This window comes from Chanodichthys erythropterus, chromosome 21, assembly GCF_024489055.1.
Source record: "Chanodichthys erythropterus isolate Z2021 chromosome 21, ASM2448905v1, whole genome shotgun sequence".
Taxonomy (NCBI): Eukaryota; Metazoa; Chordata; class Actinopteri; order Cypriniformes; family Xenocyprididae; genus Chanodichthys; species Chanodichthys erythropterus.
In genome coordinates, this window is record NC_090241.1 from 7,323,132 (window position 1) to 7,335,604 (window position 12,473).

Genomic DNA, 12,473 nt, shown 5'->3' on the forward strand with positions numbered 1-12,473 from the left:
TGTGTTACACAGCATGTTTGAGCTTCCGGAAGAACCAATGAGGTTCATTCTTGTGTGTGACACAGCATGTTTGAGCTTCCGGAAGAACCAATGAGGTTCATTCTCATGTGTTACACAGCATGTTTGAGCTTCCGGAAGAACCAACGAGGTTCATTCTTGTGTGTTACCCAGCACATTTGAGCTTCCGGAAGAACCAACGAGGTTCATTCTTGTGTGTTACCCAGCACATTTGAGCTTCCGGAAGAACCAACGAGGTTCATTCTTGTGTGTTACACAGCATGTTTGAGCTTCCGGAAGAACCAATGAGGTTCATTCTTGTGTGTGACACAGCATGTTTGAGCTTCCGGAAGAACCAATGAGGTTCATTCTTGTGTGTGACACAGCATGTTTGAGCTTCCGGAAGAACCAACGAGGTTCATTCTTGTGTGTTACACAGCATGTTTGAGCTTCCGGAAGAACCAACGAGGTTCATTCTTGTGTGTTACCCAGCACATTTGAGCTTCCGGAAGAACCAACGAGGTTCATTCTTGTGTGTTACCCAGCACATTTGAGCTTCCGGAAGAACCAACGAGGTTCATTCTTGTGTGTTACCCAGCACATTTGAGCTTCCAGAAGAACCAACAAGGTTCATTCTTGTGTATTATGCACCACGTCTGAGCTTCCGGAAGAACCAATGAGGTCCATTTGTGTGTTACGCAGACATTCGAGCTTCCCGAAGAACCAACGAGGTTCATTCTCGTGTGTTACACAGCATGTTTGAGCTTCCAGAAGAACCATCGAGGTTCATTCTCATGTGTTACACAACATGTTTGAGCTTCCGGAAGAACCAACGAGGTTCATTCTCATGTGTTACACAGCATGTTTGAGCTTCCAGAAGAACCATCGAGGTTCATTCTCATGTGTTACCCAGTACATTTGAGCTTCCGGAAGAACTAACGAGGTTCATTCTCATGTGTTACACAGCATGTTTGAGCTTCAGGAAGAACCAACGAGGTTCATTCTCATGTGTTACACAGCATGTTTGAGCTTCCGGAAGAACCAACGAGGTTCATTCTCGTGTGTTACACAGCACGTTTGAGCTTCCGGAAGAACCAACAAGGTTCATTCTTGTGTATTATGCACCACGTCTGAGCTTCCGGAAGAACCAATGAGGTCCATTTGTGTGTTACGCAGCACGTTTGAGCTTCCGGAAGAACCAACAAGGTTCATTCTTGTGTATTATGCACCACGTCTGAGCTTCCGGAAGAACCAATGAGGTCCATTTGTGTGTTACGCAGACATTCGAGCTTCCCGAAGAACTAACGAGGTTCATTCTCATGTGTTACACAGCATGTTTGAGCTTCCGGAAGAACCAACGAGGTTCATTCTCATGTGTTACACAGCATGTTTGAGCTTCCGGAAGAACCAATGAGGTTCATTCTTGTGTGTTACCCAGCACATTTGAGCTTCCGGAAGAACCAACGAGGTTCATTCTCATGTGTTACACAGCATGTTTGAGCTTCCAGAAGAACCATCGAGGTTCATTCTCATGTGTTACACAGCATGTTTGAGCTTCCGGAAGAACCAACGAGGTTCATTCTCATGTGTTACACAGCATGTTTGAGCTTCCAGAAGAACCAACGAGGTTCATTCTCATGTGTTACACAGCATGTTTGAGCTTCCGGAAGAACCAACGAGGTTCATTCTCATGTGTTACACAGCATGTTTGAGCTTCCGGAAGAACCAACGAGGTTCATTCTCATGTGTTACACAGCATGTTTGAGCTTCCGGAAGAACCAACGAGGTTCATTCTCATGTGTTACACAGCATGTTTGAGCTTCCGGAAGAACCAAAGAGGTTCATTCTCATGTGTTACACAGCATGTTTGAGCTTCCGGAAGAACCAACGAGGTTCATTCTCATGTGTTACACAGCATGTTTGAGCTTCCGGAAGAACCAACGAGGTTCATTCTCATGTGTTACACAGCATGTTTGAGTTTCCGGAAGAACCAACGAGGTTCATTCTCATGTGTTACACAGCATGTTTGAGCTTCCGGAAGAACCAACAAGGTTCATTCTTGTGCATTACGCAGCACGTCTTAGCATCCGGAAGAACCAATGAGGTCCATTTGTGTGTTACGCAGCACGTCTGAGCTTCCAGAAGAACCAAAAAGGTTCATTCTTGTGTATTACGCAGCACGTCTGAGCTTCAGGAAGAACCAATGAGGTCCATTCTTGTGTATTACGCAGCACGTCTGAGCTTCCGGAAGAACCAATGAGGTCCATTTGTGTGTTCGCAGCATGTTTGAGCTTCCGGAAGAACCAACGAGGTTCATTCTTGTGTATTACCCAGCATGTTTGAGCTTCCGGAAGAACTAACGAGGTTCATTTTCATGTGTTACGCAGTACATTTGAGCTTCCGGAAGAACCAGTGAGGTCTATTCTCATGTGTTACGCAGCACGTTTGAAGTTCATTCTCATGTGTTATGCAGCATATTTGAGCTTCTTCAAGAACCAATGAGGTCTATTTTCGTCTGTAACGCAGCATATTTGAGCTTCCGCAAGAGGTTTGTTCTTGTGTGTCAAGCAGGTTTGGTTGAGCTTCTGTTTATGTTTGCTGATCAAAGCTTATATGTGAATAAAAGCCTAAATTTAATCTGTTCATCATATAAAGTGATGTCTTTTCAGAAAATTTGGACTAAACCACTCATTCTTCAAAACATAGTGGTATTTGTGAATAAACTCTATTACCTACAAGAAGTTCACATCATCATTTTTAACAATAGAAATATTTGTGCTTTCTTTAGCTGTCCTGGTAGCGGGACACTTGGTGGGTTTTTTTTTGCCCCCCCCCCCCCCCCCCCCATCACATATTTTAGTAATTATCATAAATTAGGTATTATTCAAAAGCTTAAACACAAATTCATCCAGTGAGAATCATTTTGATTAATGGTGCATAATGGTTATGTAATGGTATTGCAAATTCCACTTCAAATGATAATATACAAGGTCAGGCTAAATTACACGATTAATGCACAGAATTAAAGTAACTCTGGCCTACTTATCAACATGTTTAAGAGAGAGTGTGTGTGCGAGTGTGCGTACAGCTTTTTCATGAGATCATCGCTGTAAGGGAAGCATACCACATATCTCCTATAATAATGGATCTGGCTATCCTTTCATATCTTCTCTCAATTTTTGCGCATTACCAGAGTGTATTGAAAGTGCTTTTTCAATGGAAAAGTAAAGGCAAGCATTCCTTCTTGTGCACACCTTTGAACTGAACACAATAGGATCGTCTACTGCAAAGATCTCACACTTTTGTTTGTCCATCCAAGAGGAGAAAGGCCTACAGTATCACTTACTCTCCAGAGATGATGGTTACGATTACAGACAAAGCCACAAATGTTGAGGACAAGAGGCTGTGATTCGATGCCTGCTTGCCTAACACATTGCCTCTTGTTCTCAGTCAATCCAGGATTTTGCCTTCAGGTTAATTCCTTTATGCCCTAACATAACATCGTCTCAAAACACCATGAGACACGGATGACAGACTGTAAACAAATACCTGCTGTCACCTCCGGCACCAAATCTTAAAGACATTATGGGGCGGGATGTAAAGTGACAACGTTTTTTCTTCTCCGGGTTATTGGAATACAGGGGGTTTCCCAGTTGTAATCAACCCATATGGAAATGAAGGTTAGGATAACATATTATGCACTGTGACATGATAATTATTAGTGTAGTCATTCTAGTGAGATTAATTAAAAAAAGGGAAATAAAATAAAATGCAATATGAATTAATCAAGCCCCTGACCAGTGCTGAGTAGTTACTGATTATATGTAATCTGGATTATGTAATCAGATTCCAAAAATTAACTACTTGTAATTAGATTACAATACTTTTATTTTTTAAATATCGCAATCAGATTACAGTTATTTTTTATTGATTACATGAATACTTAATATTCTCAAAATGGCAGTAAATTATTCAGAATTCATTGATTCCCCCAAATTCTTCTTTTTTATCTTTTAAATTTTCCTTTCTCAAAAGTTTTATGGAATTGTACACACAGATATTTTGTTAGCCACTAGGGATGGGACGATTACCGGTTTTTACAATAAATCACGATAAAATACTGATGGTTAGTATTACCATTTAATATTTAATTATCATTAAAACAGTGTTTGATTAACACGATTTTGAAAACTCGCGGTAAATCCTGTCCAGCCAGCAACAGCCTGACGCAGGCGCAGCATACAACGTTTTATTTTTTTATTCGAGAAGGAATGGCAGAAGGCAGTGATTGTGCTCAGGAGATTTTTCAGCCTTCTAAGGAGCCGTTCACATATTGCGTTTTTTGCGCAATCAAATTTGTTATTTCAAATGTAGGCTTGCGGCAGGCGTGCTCATATTGGAAGCCTTGCGATCATGACGCATGCCGTGCGGTGCGTTTTCCAGGCGCATCGAGATGAAAAATTCTCAACTTTTCAGAATGCTGCAAGTGCACCGCAGGTCATGTGACAAGAACCAACTGATCAGCTATGGGCTTTCTGTAACAAAACATTGAAAGCTCAGCTGGACAGCTGATCATTGCTGTACAATGTGGTTTTTATATCTCATCTCCATAAATATATCTAGTAGTAGAGCTAATGTAAGGGCTAGAAATCAATTTATCCTTTGCTGAAACTTCCTCGTCGTCAAGGAGAGCGCAGTTCAATGACAGACACTAAAGGAGCACAAGCGCTTTAGAAAGAAGAAGAAAGCAGCGCGGCTGCGCTTTCCATGTGTTTTTAGACGTGATATGTGAACCATAATGAGGACCAAATCTGAGGTATGGTCATTTGGCTTTTACAAAAGTCCTGAGGGAAACTTAATGGGTTAGTTCGCCCAAAAATGAAAATTGTGTCATTTATTACTCACCCTCATGTCGTTCCGTGAGACCTTCATTCAACTTCGGAACACAAATTAAGATATTTTTTGATGAAATCCGCGAGGTATATTGTCATGCTACTGATTTGAGTTGATGCAATGGAAACGTGGGTGAAATGAACCACGACAAGGAGATTCATTCACAGAGTTCATTGAACTAATGCATAGATGTAAGTCAAAGTTCCAGCGTACCCACCAACAGTATAGCATTCATGAACACACACTTTATTTGAAATTGATGGGGCAGATATAGGCGCTCTTGCTCCGGCACAGGACGGCAGTTTTTCCGACGTGTGATGAGCATGCGAGCGACTCCAAAAACTAACTAAAGTAAAACGTAACTTTACGCTCTTTAGAGGGTATGCAACGACGTCACTTTCCCGCTGAAAACGCGCTCCCTCAGGTGGACTGAGTGGCAAAAGAACCTGCTGCATGACTGGATTTAATAGAGGAAACTGCGAAAACGCGACTAAAACTAACGAATTACACTAAAGGTTGGACTCGAAAGTGTTCCTTATAACATAGTGTTCCTAAATAAACCTAATCCATGGATATTGACATGCAGCGAATCGTGTTTCCTGACATTTATATGTGCCTGTTTTCGACTGTGGGGAAATACATATAGTAAATCTGCCTGTGAATATTTTATATAACTCCAATATCGGTAGGTCTAAATCCGCGTAATCACTTATATCAATGTTATATCGTCATATTGTCCAGCCTTAAAACATATATAGTTTTATAGTATACACTGCGTTCCAAATTATTATGCAAGAGACAAATCAGTAAGATTTCTGTACAATAAACATTCAGATTTTAGTTTTTCTAAGAAAATGTTTGTTCGTTTATTTATCCATGTCTTTTTAGATAACTGGAATCAATCTCAGACAAAATAATTTGCCAGATCTATGGAAACCCTACTTAGAGGTTGTTCCACATTATTAAGCAAGTCACAGTTCTCATGCAATATGGAGAGGAAGAAAGATCTTTCTGAAGATGAAAAACATGAAATGGTGCAATGTTGTGCAAAAGGCATGAAAACAACTAATATTGTGTGAAACTGAATGGAGATTATCGAATTATCATAAGATTTGTGAGTGATTTAGAGCACAGCAGAACTCGGTCAGATAAAGGCTTATTAATGAAAGTCCCATTAAAAAAAAATTTATTGTATTAAAAGGGCAGCTATAAAAAAGCCAGTGTTGAGCAGCAAACAGGTATTTGAAGCTGCTGGTGCCTCTGGAGTCTCAAGAAGCTCTCCATGCAGGCTGGCAGTTGTGCGTAAAGATGCATTTCAGCCACTCCAAACCAAACCTCACAAAGAGAAACATTTACAGTGGGTTTAGAAATACATGAAGACTAATTTTTAAATACTTTTATTTACTGAATAATGCTGTACTACTACTGGATGGTCTAAATGGATGGATTCCTGGATGGTTGGTGAATGGCCACCACGTTCCAATAAGACTGTAACGTCTGCAAGGAGCTGGCGGGTGATGATTTGGACTGGAATATTGGGAAGTGAGATGGAGGGTATTAAAATGACTTTTGCAAGATATGTGGAGTTCATAACTGGCCATTTTCAGCTATGGTATAAAAAGGAGGATAGTGCATAGTACAATGCACTATTGTACAATGCACTATGCACTATCCCATGCTGCAAAAAAACACCACAGCAATAAAACTGTTTGAAAATGTATTTAAATGTAATTATCTTATGATAATTCGATAATCGCCATTCAGTTTCACACAATATTAGTTGTTTTCATGCCTTTTGCACAACATTGCACCATTTCATGTTTTTCATCTTCAGAAAGATATTTCTTCCTCCCTCCCCATATTGCATGAGAACCATAACTTGCTTAATAATGTGGAACAACCTCTAAGTAGGGTTTCCATAGATCTGGAAAATTATTTTGTCTGAGATTGATACCAGTTGTCTAAAAAGACATGGATAAACAAACAAACAAACATTTTCTTAGAAAAACTAAAATCTGAATGTTTATTGTACTGAAATCTTATATGTCATTTGCATAATAATTTGGAACGCAGTGTAGTTTTTGTCAGTGTTGTTTATTTAAAAACACCAAATTATGCAGAAAATAAGATGGCAAATATTTAATTGATGAGTTGTCAACATAATATATAACAATACAACATATACGGTATGATTTTACCTCAAAAACCAACAATTTGACACAAAATGATAACTGCAAATCATGTTTCTCTGCTGGAGTCCAGTTGTTTCTGTGAATTTCAGTGATCCATTTGCTTATTTTTCTGTTGCTTTCTGCAGTTTTTAAATATATACCTCAAGTTTTGTGTCAAAGCGATTTGTACAGTCAATCAAAAAGCTCTGATTTTGCGTGTTTTTCGCGACATTCACGCTGAAAACAAACGTTGCCGCTCAGTCTTTTGCCACTCAGTGGACGTGACCGCAGTCGTAACTGAACAACCAATAAGAGACTAGATCACAGAAAGAGTAACTAAAATACTTAAAGGGGCCATGTTCTCTTTTCTACAATACTCTCGTCAGACAGCAATTTAACCAACACTTTCAAGGTCCAGAAAGGTACTAAAGACATTGTTAAAAAGGTCGACATGACTGCAGTGGTTCAACCTTAATTTTATAAAGTGATGAGAATACTTTTTATCCACAAAAACAAAACAAAAATAATGACTTTATTCAATAATATCTTCTCTGGTGTGTCATTCTCATGTTGTTAAAGTCCAGCGCTTCCATGTCAGAACGCCGACTCATTATTGGCCGGCTCCTGCGTCAGCATCAAAGCATGCGTCGTGCTGCTCATGTGATCAGCTTTGGCTGGACGTGAACATGAAAGCCTTCACTGTACTTGCAACTACGTAAGGATAATGACAGGGAAGAGAAGAGATTGTTGTATAAAGTCGTTATTTTTTTGTTTTTGTGCACAAAAAGTATTCTCGTCGCTAAAACTAAAAAGTGACTGCAGTCATTTCAACTGTTTTAAAGATGTCTTTAGTACCTTTCTGGACCTTGAAAGTGTTGGTTAAATTGCTGTCTATGGACGAGTCATATACTTCTCAGATTTCATCAAAAATATCTTAATTTGTGTTCCGAAGATGAACGAAGGTCTTACATGTGTGAAACAATATGAGGGTGAGTAATTAATGACAGACTTTTCATTTTTGGGTGAACTAACCCTTCAATCGAACATGCAAAAAGAAAGTAGCTGCAATATGGGGAAACACTTCAAATCTGCCGAGTCGTCTTCATGAACATCACCCACTGTTGTATAGCGAACACAAGGCAAGTTAACTTTGACATTAATACCAAAACTACATCTGGAAAATAATTGGACACAAAATTGAGTTGAAATATTTTATCTCACTCACTGAAATTAAAGCTTCCGCGAAGAAACGTTTGTAGCAAGTGGCTTTGAGCCAAAGACGAACAAACAAGTTCAAACTAAACTATTAAGTGATAATAATGTATATTCATTGTACACTTATATTACACAGATTGTTTAAATCACATTTTGCCACATCTTTCTCTTTTTATATTTATCAAAGTGGTTTAATCCAAATATAAGAATCTGATATGACACAATTGCAAACACAAATTTTAACATGACGACAAATAAGACAAACATGTACTTTTGACTTTTAAACAGCAAATGCTGTTTCCTTAAACAGCAGTCATTTTTAACAGAACACAATCCCAGATGGTATTTGACAAATATTTAACTTAATTCTTGAACAAATAACCAACAAGTTTAAATAAATGTAAATTTTAAATAAAGCTTTTGAGCTAAACTGCACTTCAAAAAAATCTTTTTGGCTAGTACTGCAACTTTCTTTCTTTTTACCTCCGTGAAAAAAACAAAACAAATGAAAGCGTAAAAAGGACTAAACGTGTATATATAAATTACAATGGTGTTTTCAGTCACTCAACATCCCTTTCATTCTCAGTTTCAAATTCACAAATCAAATTATATTAAAAAAAAATTTTTTTTTTTAAAGATCAAAAGAATCAGGGACAGCTTTGCATTTAAAGGGAACATTAATCTCAAAAGTAACAGCTCAGTCTTTTTTGTATTGCACAAGAAATTGTGTCAAACATTAAGAGTCTCCATATTCTATACAATACAGCATTTACAGAAAGATTGTTTTCCAGCAAATGTTTTTCTCCAAGCTGTCTCTAAAAGGTGATTATTGTTTTTGATTAAGGCAAATGGAGTGTCAGAATAATAATAATAATAATAAAAATAGATGCCATTTTTAAACTACTTTTTAGAGCCCTCTCAGTACATTGTTGTCAATGTTTATAAGGCCTTATTGTAACTTTCAGAAGGTTCATGAGTATAAAGGCACCGTTAGTAAAACTAAGTTAGTCTAAGCTCATAGCATAGTGTTTAATTTGAGCAAAGGCAAGCAATCTCTTTGGCCTATAGCAGTGCTGGTACACATTAAGGCACATATTTATAATCATAATATACAGTGTACAACCTATCGCTAGGATACTGGAGAAATCAGAACGCTGGTGTATAAAGTCTAACTGGTGCTTCCTCTCGTGTGATTGCAGCCCGTCCTCTCTGGAGTCATTGGCGTGTGCGTTCAGCGCATGTACGCATCTCCTGCTCCGCTCAGCCTGGTGTCTTGAGCGAGGGAGACAGAACGTTTGGCTGTTGTCTTCCGCAGAAGCTGAGGATGCTGGGGAAGCTGTGCCCCATGTACATCACATTCCAGGCTGTTATAAAGCTGTCTCGAAGATAACCAAGCTGCCATCTCCAGTGGTGGCGAAACCATTGAGCTGGTGGGCCGGACTGCGGTTCATGTAAGACTGAAAATGAAAAGAGAGAGCGTGGTTAGTGTGATGTACACGCAGTGTGCTTGGTAGTAACCGATTACATGTAATCTGGATTCCATAATCAGATTCCAAAAATTGTAGTTATAGTCCGATTATGAGAATTTTGAAATGTTACATTTTTAGATTATATATTCATTGATTCTCCCCACATCATGTTTTTTTATCTTTTCAGTTTTCAAAAAAGCTTATCACTTATAGATGTTGGTAAAGTCTTCTCGATTTGTGGAATTGCACACACCAGCCACAAGTACAGAAAGGCAACAGCTCTTGACCACTAAATTTACAGAAATCATTTCACATTTAAGGAGTGTTTTCTCTATTGCATATCTAATTAAATCCTGATGAACACATTGTAACTCTCTCCCCACCATTAATGGAATTTTCCAGCTTTCAGTGTTTTCACTGTTATACGCTATTACGCATCTTCTGAAAGAGGAGAGAATCTCCAGATCAAAACACAGCCAAAAAAAAAAAAGAAGCAGAAACAAGCGATAACAGCATTGCTTATGCACAATGCGTAGTCCCCTGAAATCCGAAAATCGTGCTTAAACCATTGTGTGATTTTTTTTTTTTCATGCGCAGCTTGTCAGTGAAGCATGGCTCTGTGATCAGAAGTAAATGCTACTCCATCTGAAAGCACTGAGAGTGCTTATAATGTGCTTTTGAAAAAGCAACATGCATCAAACATCTTTTCAAACATAAGCATTTATGAACCTCTTGTCCAACAAAAGACAACATGTAATAGCATGTTTTTACTCCAAACTCACTTAATGTCTCACTTAAAACTCACATAATGTCAGTTGAGTGTTTGAAATAACATCATTCTGTGAGATGTGGCTTCTTACACAGAATAAAGCACACATATTTCATAGTATTCTATACAGTGATAAAGGCTATGTCGATTGGCATTGCATTATAAATATACTTTATTATCATGAAAATACCCGAGAAGGCTTGAAGAACTCGGATAAACCATACTTTGTAGTAGTCGTGTGTTTATTAGTCATGTTTAAAGCTGCAGGCCGTAAGTTTTGCCTCTTTGTCGCCATCTCTGTCTGAAACCTGCAACTGCAGTTATTTGCGGAATTATCATCTTTACATGGGTTGTGCAACGGCACGGCTCCTCAGCGCATGTTTGCCGTCAATCACTACGTCGGTGTGGATACTATGGGTACTATACTTCAGAATCACAGATTCTACATCTTGGAAGTATGACCAAAATAAGAATTTTATTAAGAAAAAAAATAAGAACATGTCATCTGAACAAGCAAGTAACATGTCTGCTACTTTTGTTCTGACCAACTGAGAAAAAAAGCAATAAATCTTGACTATGGGTGAATCTCCAGTTGTCACTGATGATTGTCATTTGGACCTTTCTGGATTACAATCTGCCAACAAAATGATAAGTTTAGTTATTGCAGCTTTCGGCTTTCATATGGAGCAGCATTTAGCCGTACTTCACTGACAAGCTGCGCATAAAAAAAACAACAAAACAAACGCAGCCATTTGCCAAATCACGTGCAGTTTATTTTCGATTAATCGTGCAGCCCTAATATGTTGTATGTTCAGATATTCATACAACAAATCACTCAGTGAGTCATTTTGTCAGCTGCACCTCTTTTATATATATATATTTAAGTCAATTTAACAACACATTCGCATATTCACGGTTCTCTGATGCTGATTAACGGTCACATGACATGCAGGTAAACAAATAAAATATTTCATATTTGATTTGTTTTTATTTATTTACTTTAATTTGCATTTTTTATGATTGAATTAATTAGCAGCTTTTCATGAACTCACTAAATAAAACATTGTCATGGTTTCCCAAAAAACTGCAGGGGGTTAATGCCCTTAATATTGTGGAATATATTTTCTTTCTCTTTGTATTTTTACATCAATATGGTATTAATATTTTAAATCAATATGATCAATGAATTAGGTCAAAAGTAATCTAAAAGTAATCAGAAGGTACTTTACCTAAAATGTTTAATCTAACAGATTACATTAATAACTACGATTTTTATCATGTGATTTGCAATCTGTAACGCATTACAATTTGTAAGTAATCTACCCAGCACTGTGTATTTATATATATATATGACCCTTTAATGAGACCTGGAATGGGATGAAAGGCGTCACTCTTTTCCCAAACCTTCCCTGACAATGCTTTTCTAAACACAGGGGACAGAACACAGGAGGCTGAATGGAAGTAAAAATCCCCCCTTATTTAATATCATTATTATGCAGTAATCAAAACCTCTCATTGTATTTAAAAGCACCCATGGCTAACAATGAGCGTAAAGACAAAAAGAAGAAAAAGCACCTGGTGTTCAGACCCACACCCCCCGCAGATACACAGAGAAAAGTCCCAACAACACAAAGCATGGCCGACAAACAGTTGGCCACACTATCAGATATACTCTCAATTGAGCCGGTATTCAGAGCACACAAAGGCAGAGTGGTCTAATATCAGGTAGATGTGTGCTTGAAAGCCCCGGCGGTCAGCTCCAGAGGGGCCGGTTCGGAGAATGAGCTCACCGGTTGAAGGAGGTGGAGAGGAACCTGATCCGAAGGGAGAACAACATGCCGCTGAGGAGGGGGAAACTAATACTGACTGACAGCACAAAGGCCTGGGCTCTTTGAAACACTGCGTATTGTGGGTTTCTGGCACAGGTACATGTGGCACATATTTGGCCATCGGACAGGG

General features: G+C 38.5%; 1 protein-coding gene across 1 annotated transcript in view; it reads right to left on the minus strand.

Annotated features, from left to right (window-relative positions):
• Nucleotides 1-6,968: 6,968 nt before the first annotated feature.
• abcc4 (ATP binding cassette subfamily C member 4 (PEL blood group)) overlaps nt 6,969-12,473 on the minus strand; it is a 52,055-nt gene continuing 46,550 nt past the window's right edge. Inside the window, exon 30 of the mRNA XM_067372592.1 lies at nt 6,969-9,733. Within this exon, the coding sequence (XP_067228693.1) occupies nt 9,644-9,733 (90 nt within the window). The 3' untranslated portion in view covers nt 6,969-9,643. The remainder of the gene's footprint in view (nt 9,734-12,473) is intronic.